The sequence below is a fragment of the Rhinatrema bivittatum genome, chromosome 14 (assembly GCF_901001135.1).
Source record: "Rhinatrema bivittatum chromosome 14, aRhiBiv1.1, whole genome shotgun sequence".
NCBI lineage: Eukaryota > Metazoa > Chordata > Amphibia > Gymnophiona > Rhinatrematidae > Rhinatrema > Rhinatrema bivittatum.
The window spans coordinates 57562973-57571110 of NC_042628.1; the positions used below are offsets into that span (position 1 = coordinate 57562973).

General features: G+C 45.4%; 1 protein-coding gene across 1 annotated transcript; it reads left to right on the forward strand.

The window, feature by feature from the left end:
• The first annotated feature begins 896 nt into the window (after positions 1 to 896).
• LOC115076101 lies at positions 897 to 6755 on the forward strand. Its single transcript, XM_029577217.1, has 2 exons — positions 897 to 2428; positions 5825 to 6755. The coding sequence occupies exons 1-2, from the start codon at positions 1669 to 1671 to the stop codon at positions 6064 to 6066; spliced, it is 1002 nt and encodes a 333-aa protein (XP_029433077.1). The 5' UTR covers positions 897 to 1668; the 3' UTR covers positions 6067 to 6755.
• The last annotated feature ends 1383 nt before the right edge of the window (positions 6756 to 8138 follow it).

Sequence of the window (8138 nt, forward strand, 5' to 3'; positions counted from 1 at the left end):
TGACAATAACAATTACAAAATCATATCCTCTGAATGAACAGTAGGAAGTGGAAACTTAGAACAGATAATCTCGCCCACTGTAAAAACATGTAGGACTAACAAAACCTATGACGAACAGTAGTGATTGGTGTGACAGGGGATTCTTTATTGGTGTTAGCCCGACTCTGGCCGATTTTCGCTCTCGCAGGAGCTGCTTCAGGGGCTACAATAAGAACATTATTGATTAAAAATTACACATGACAGACATACATACACATTAACAAATGAACATAGATGTGTGTTAATACATATAAAATGTCATTGATTAAAAAAGTAAATCAAAATCATGAAATATATAAATATTAATAATAATTTAAATAAAACAAAATGAAACCACATGATGGTATGCTTATCATATAGCAATGTAAGATTGACTATTACTACATGACTGTGTAGAACATGCAAATTTATGTATATGTATGTGTCTAAAAGCAGAGGGCGTGGTATTAATAGGAGAAGGTCATTAATAAGAAGAACTTGCATTTAAATATTCAATACTTGTACCAATGGTTGCTCACATAAATGGTATAAAAACTTCAAACCATATCAATTGGAATGACTGGGAAAACAAAGAGGGAGCGCATAATGTTATATGGAAAATTGTACACTTACTCACATATCATAAATAAGAAATGAAAATAAAAAATTAAAACAAAATATAAAAGTAAAATTGAAAAATCAATGAGACCATATAAGAATAAATGAAGGCAGCTCGAGCCTGTCTCGTGTTGCCGTAGATAATGCAGGGCTAGGGGCATGAGCGAGTCACGTGGGAAAAAGGGGGGAGTAGCAGGGAGGCAAAAACCGATGAGGATGGCAACAATTTGAATTGCTGCATCCTCATTGGCTGCTCAGGTTGCAAGGAGTTTTGGCACTGGGAGCTGGTTTCAGTCAACGATTAGCAGCAAAGCAAGCAGCAGGTTTTGTACTGCGTTTGCTCCGTTGTTAATTTTTGGCTTTTGTTTTTTCAATTTTCGTGTCCGATTTTCGGGGTTTTTCTCAGCGTTGTGAGGGTTTTTTCCTGCAATGAAGCGTGCCAGAGCCCGCACTGCAGGTGACACCCTGACTGCAAGGAGAGGCCCAGCCGTGTCGAGTGAAGGAACCGCGGTAGACTATGTGGATGTTTCCTCCCCGTTTCGGCCTCCGGTGGTAAGTGGCTCCTCCTCTTCTGCCTTCCTTCCCTGTTTTTCCACGGTGGCCCCCCAGCCTTCACCTCCTTTAGGTCTCGGTGTGACTTGCTCTTCTGATTCTGGGGAGAGTGGACCAGAGTCTGCTGATCCCCTGTTTTTGCCTTGGGCAGCCCCTCCCTGCTTCTCCCCTCCCCCCTCTGCTGCTGCTCCCGGTTGGGAAGCCGAGATATCCCTTAATATTTCAAGCGGCAAAATTTCTCCCCCGCCCCCCCCCTCCCCCGCAGGTCCCTCACTTCCTCGCCGTGGCTCCCGTACCATTCACCCACCTCACATTTTCTCCCCTTCAGATTCTTGTCTCTCGAGAGCAGATGTGATTGCGTCTAGTGTTAAGACCCCCCTCCCCCCCCCCGCGGTGCACAGCGTCGGGCTCCGTTGACTAATTTTGCGGGAGGGTGGGACAAGGCAGAAGGAAGCACCCAAGGGGCAGGGTAGAGTCGTGATGGGCAGGGGAAGGTACCGTGCCACGGGTGCTGTCAGTCCTAGGCTTCAGCTGCACAGCACTGGTGCTGGAAGGATTAGCAGCAGGAAGCTTCAGCTTACAAATGTAGATCAGGCACAGCAGAGCCGTGCAGGGGCCAGCACTCACCACCGGGCTGTTTTTAAGAAAAGGAGTTTGGGGACAGTCCCAGACAAGAGTGGTGATGTCATCAGAGAGCGTGGTTTCAGGAGAAGAGTGCAGCCTAGCAATAGAGATCAGGTTCCGGTTACAAGTCAGACAGGGGAAAAGGGAGGTCCTACAGCGGAGATGATTGCAGACATAATGTGTCAATACATGGACTCACGATTTGGGATAAGACCTCAACCGAGGAGTGGTAAGGAGCTTGGTGGTAGGGGGGACATGGGGGGCTGGCCGTTCAATTTTGGTGTAAATCAGGAAGAGGAAGACAAGTCAGTGGAAAGGAGGGTACGGGAAGGGCAGGGCATATGCATAGGTGCAAGAAATAGTGAGCAGGGTTTCCTTGGACTTAGTCCAGCGGGTCGGTGGCAAGGATCAAGGGGTAAGGCAGGGGTGAAAGAGATGGATAGGGTGGTTGAGTCTTTTCCAGCTCCAGAGGAAGAGGAGTTGCCGGGAACATCGCAGCAGGAAGCATGGCGGGACCGAGATTGGCGATCGGGGACGGAGGGCCCAGCGAACAGCCGAAGGCAGGAGGCAGAAAGAAGCACGAATGCGGAGGGGAAGGAGTCCGGAGCAGAAGCAGGTAATGCAAATAGAAATGACACAATCAGGACACAAGGGGTGGTTAAGAAGCATAAGAGGTCCAAGTTATCTACTTCTTCCAGTTCCTCTACAACATCATCCAGTTCAGTAGAGTTAGTGCCATTACAGAGGACAGTGTTAGCCGAAGGGCCACAGCAGGACATGGGACATCCAGCCCTATCATCATTGACTGAATTGTGGGAAGGGGTGCCCAAGAGACTGGTTAAGTGAATCCGGAAACGCAGATTCGTTGATATTTTCAGGTTATTGGAAGGAAGACGGGGGGGGGGGGGGGGGGGGGAAGAAAGGATAAAAAGAAAGGTAAGAAAAAGGACAGGTTAGGGCCAAAAATTTCAAAAAATATGGTCAATTGGACTAGGGGTTTTTTATGGCTCGCGAGTGTAGTGGGGCATTTTGATCCGACCCAGTATGGAGCGTTGCTGTCCTATGCGGACAGCATCCTGGGTGCCTTTAAGGATTATGACGGTTGGGCTTGGCTCAACTATGATGAAAAGTTTCGGGATAAGATGGCGGGTAACAAATTTATGTCCTGGGGGAGTCAGGACATTCATCTGTGGCTCACACAGATCACCATCAAAGGAGTGGGTACGGGGAGAAGCGCTGGAGATGGAGGTGCGGGTAGCACTATGCAAAGTGGGAACTCTAAAGGGTGGGATAGTAGGAGTGGTAAGAGTGGATCCTTTCATGGGTCAGGGGGAGGCCGCAAGTTTGAACCAATTAGCAAGGGGTTTGGGGGAGGTTCAGACATTTGTTGGCATTTCAATAAACTCACCTGTCTTTTTCCAGAGTGCAAGTTTCGCCACGCTTGCGCCTCATGTGGAGGGGCTCACTCTGCCACCACATGTACACAGGGACACAATACCACCATTAGCAAGGGTGGTAAATCTTAAAGTTTTATATGAGAAAGCGGATTCCCCAGTAGTTCCAGTTTTGCGGGAGTTGTTGCGGTTTTATCCCGATGCGAAAGCAGCGAGTTTGTTAAGGTTTGGTTTCAGTTTTGGTTTTCGGATACCGTATGTGGGGCCAGGTCAGAGGGGGAGGACACAAAATGCAAGGTCGGCGCAGAGGTTAGCAGAGGTGGCTAGAGAAAAGTTGCGTTCGGAATCGCAGCTGGGGAGAGTTGTTGGCCCTTTTGATAAACCCCCGTTCCCTAGGATGCACTTGTCACCGCTAGTGGTTATACCCAAGAAGGCAGCGGGAAAGTTCAGGTTGATATTGAATTTGTCCTCTCCAGTGGGCTCGTCAGTCAATGACTTTATTCCACGTGATCAGTGCTCAGTGAAATATGCTTCTTTCGATGAAGCAATTGGTTTAGTAAGAGTAGCAGGACAAGGAGCTTTATTGGCAAAAGCAGATATAGAGTCGGCATTTCGGTTGTTACCGATTCATCCTGATAGTTTTCCTTTGTTGGGCTTTGTTTTTGAGGGAGGTTATTTTGTTGATCGTTGCTTACCCATGGGTTGCGTGATTTCTTGTGCTTACTTTGAGGCTTTTAGTACGTTTATTCAATGGTCAGTAGTGCAGCAATCAGGGTGTGATGCTATACTGCATTATTTGGATGATTTTCTTTTCGTGGGACCTCAGCAGACAACTATTTGTCAAGAACAGTTGACCAGTTTTCTAAAAGTTACCAGTTTGTTAGGTGTACCCATTGCAGGTGACAAGACAGAAGGCCCAGTGACTCGGCTAACCTTTTTAGGCATTGAATTGAACTCAGAAAACATGGTGTCAAGGTTGCCAATGGATAAGGTAGTCAAACTCAAGGAATTGATTAGTTTGGTTAAGGGGTCCAAGAAAGTGACTCTAAAGCAGATGCAGTCACTCATCGGGTCCCTTAACTTTGCGTGCCGAGTAATACCAATGGGTCGTGCCTTTATTCGGTGGCTTTCATTGAGAACCGTGGGTGTGAAAGCCGGACATCATTTCATTCGGGTGACGAGAGCTGTGAAAGAGGAGTTGGGGATTTGGGATAGGTTTTTAGACTCCTTTAATGGAGTGTGTATGATGCAGGAGACAGAGGTAGCCAATAAAGATTTGGAATTGTATTCGGATGCGGCGGGGGCATTGGGTTTTCGGGCTTTATTTTCGGGGGCAATGGTGTGCAGAAGAGTGGCCAGTAGATTGGGTAGCAGACAGAATTACAAGAAACATCACATTCTTGGAATTGTTCCCGATAGTGGTAGCCATGGTTATTTGGGGCAATAGATTACAGAATAAAAAAGTAGTCTTCTGGTGTGATAATTTGGGGGTTGTGCAAGTGATCAACAAGCTTTCAGCCAGATGTCCTCTGATAGCGAAGTTGTTAAGAGAATTAGTTTTCTTGTGCCTGACCTGGAATGTTACCATTAGGGCTAGGCATGTCCCAGGTACCTTGAACTTGATTGCTGATGCTCTCTCTTGTTTCAAGTGGGATGTCTTCCGGGCATTGGCACCACAGGCAAGCGCGGAAGGAGAGGTATTTCTGGAGCATCTTTGGCAGCTTGGCAGGACGACACCTGGAGACTGATTCAGCAATCGCTGGCGCCTGCCACTTGGAAATCATAATTGGAGAGTCGTGGAATAGTATCTCGTTTTTTGCGGAGCTTGGGGTGGAAAGGGGGAAGGGTTCAGGAAGGAGAAGTTGTGCAGTTTATTCTGTGGGCCAGACGAATGGGGTATTCATTGGCGACTGTTCGGGCGCAGTTAGCAGGTTTCACCTTTTTTCAAAAATTAGGAGGTTGGGGGTAGACAGTCAGTAGTTTTTTTTAGTAAAGAAGGTGTTGGGTGGTTGGGAGAGGGGACAAGGAGATTTGGGGACGAACGACGACCAATTAGGTACACCGATCTGGTGAAGCTCGCCAAACAAGTGGAACACATTTGCTGGTCTAGTTATGAGGTTTTGCTTTTTCGGGTGGCATTTTCGCTGGCTTTTTTCGGGGCCATGAGGGTTAGTGAGCATGTTTGGGTTGATGCGCATTCAGTGACCCTGTGTATTCCGAAGTCCAAAACAGATCAGAAAGGCAAGGGACAGTGGATTTCATTGGTGCCAGCTAATGAAGATGTGGTATGCCTGGTACGTTGCGTTAAAGCATTCATGCAGATCAGACCGGTGATCCACGGTTTGTTCTTGGTACACGAGGACGGTTTGCCCCTAACTAATTTTCAATTTTCCAAAGTCTTGCAATGGGTGGTTAAAAGTTTAGGGTGGGAAGCGGAGTATTTTACTCTGCATTTCTGCAACCACGGCAGCAGAATTAGGATTGCCGCCTTGGGTAATTCAAACTATCGGAAGATGGAAATCGGAGGCGTATAGGTCCTATGTCCAAAAGTAATAATGGTGGGTTCAGAGGCGATGGTGCAATGCAGACATTGTTTAATCAAGTTTCTTTCCTTGCAGAATGGCAGAGGTCTACTCACAGTCAGGAATGTGCCTGGGTCGTGGGCCATTCCTATGTGCATTGGGCGCAACAGAGAGCTGCAAGGCAATCATATGGAGAAAACAAACTTGGATGCAAGCAAATGGACAATACAGTGGTTCGTAAACAGGGGCATGCGGTGGGGGCAGTTGTTCTCTTTCCTGCAAGTGCAAACAGGAATATGGGGCTTTCCGCTGATTATAATTCTGCATTTGGGGGGTAATGATATCGGGAAGTTGTCCTGTCGGGATTTGATAATGAAAATGCGGAAGGACCTGGCTAGTATTATGAATTTGATGCCAGGGATGCAAATTGGGTGGTCGGATATTATAATCCGTATGAAGCATCACACCGAGCCATTATGGCGTCGGGGTGTTAAAAAACTGAACCGACAAATGGGTAAGTGGGTGGTTTCCCGGGGTGGTTTTTGGATACGGCATGATTGGTCGTGGGAATTGCTGGGTGGCTTTTTCCGGAGGGATGGGGTTCATCTTTCTGATATTGGGAATGACCTATTTAGTAATGCATTGCAGGAAGGACTTGAACAACAACATCCAGTTAATTAGGGCCACAGTGGGGGAACAAAGATAACCAGAAGGTTATTTTTGTTTGTGGCGGAAACCCAAGCCCTAAGGGGTATTTGTGTATTGCATTATAAAGGTTATTAGAGGGGGAGGTTGAAAGTCTCGTGTAGCTTGGGGCTGCTACACGGGAAGGCCTCTGAGTAAGGGGGGGGCCGATGCTCAGGTCAATGATTACCCTCGCTTGGGGCTGCGGCGGGGTAAGAGAGGGGGTATGTCGACGGAGTCTTACCATTGGGACGCAGTGGTAAGTGAAGAGGGGTGAAGAAGGAGACAAGGAGGAGGGGGGGATGGGGGCATATTATTTGGTTGTTATTGTTAACAAGTTGTGGGGCTCGGGTAAATTTGATAATAAACTGCGGCCATGTTTCAAATCCATACGGTAGTTATGTGTGTTTGTATGAGGGATGGAAGTGAGCGAGCTGCTATCTTGCTTCCCGTGTTAATGATGAATGCATAACATCATAATAAAAATTGTATGTGTAAAAAATACAAGCAAAAAGAATGATCATTATGAGCATAAAAAATTCAGTAAATCATAGTATTTAGATTTTTTACTTACTGGTGAACTGATTCAATCGTAGAACAAATTGTTCTTTAAAATGTAGTGGAGTTATTTTGAAATAAGCACTCCTAGTGCGGTATATATCTAAAATATAAGTTCATGAATATGATTATGGTGGAACAGTTTACAAAAAGTCAGGAAATGTTGAAAATGTATCTCAGCAGATAGTGTTGGTGGTGGAGTAGCCATTGTGTGGTGCTCGTATTGGCATGTCAATCATGGCTGACATATTAAAAGAACTTAAACGGCATTGCTCAAAGTGCAGTGATGATGATGAATATATTTAATTTTTTTAAGCATTAAGCAAAGTTGGGTGCCGGCAAAATACTTCTATGTGTACTATAGTTAACGTGTATGTTCAAGTACTGATTCACTATAAAATTATAAAAACTGGAATGTTCCTTTTTTCGGTGAATCGGGCATCAATCATAAACTGGAAAACTAGTGGTTGCTACTTATGTGAAGAAATGAGTCAACAAAAAGTGCCATCAGTATATCGTGATCTTACCTTACTCACGTAGTCAGGAGAGAAGAAGTGAGTGGTGTGAATTAGAGTGTTTATATATAATTCTCGCGATAGCATTTGATGGTGATCCCGCCAAAAATTCAGCGTTACTAATTACTACACCTGAGTTATTGTTTTTTTCAGGTTGTCTCCAAACGATATATTTCTATATATAATTGTATGGTTAGTGTGAATGCGTTTAATGCTGTATAATTCGAAAAACATATAACAGCAGCTATTTTAGTATAATTTAACATAAAATTTGACAGCGGCTTAGAAAACAATGCAGAGCAATGCACCGATCTTCAAAATAAATTAAATCTATCAATGCGCCAGTACCCGATGTGGAGCAGTGTGTTGATGCCAAATATTCCATCAATTGAAAAAAACAGAGGTAAAAAATTGGTCGCTTGTGGATTTGACTGACAGCAGCTTGTGGATTTCGCTGACAGCGGCGAACTCGCCAAACCTTCAGCTATACTGATTGTTTCACCTGAGTCAGTCTTTTTTTCGAAGGTTGTAAACAAACAATATATATCTCTCTCTATACGATTGTATGCTTAATGTCAAATTCAAAAAATATATCGGGCGGATTTTCAAAGCCCTGCTTGCGTAAATCCGCCCGGATTTACATGAGCAGGGCC

What these genes read in the sequence shown, in the direction of transcription:
- LOC115076101 (XM_029577217.1), top strand. Translation starts at nt 1,669, where the DNA reads ATGGGCAGGGGAAGGTACCGTGCCACGGGTGCTGTCAGTCCTAGGCTT. An exon ending in GGAGTCCGGAGCAGAAGCAG is followed by an intron (nt 2,429 to 5,824) that starts GTAATGCAAATA and finishes CTTTCCTTGCAG; the next exon opens with AATGGCAGAGGTCTACTCAC.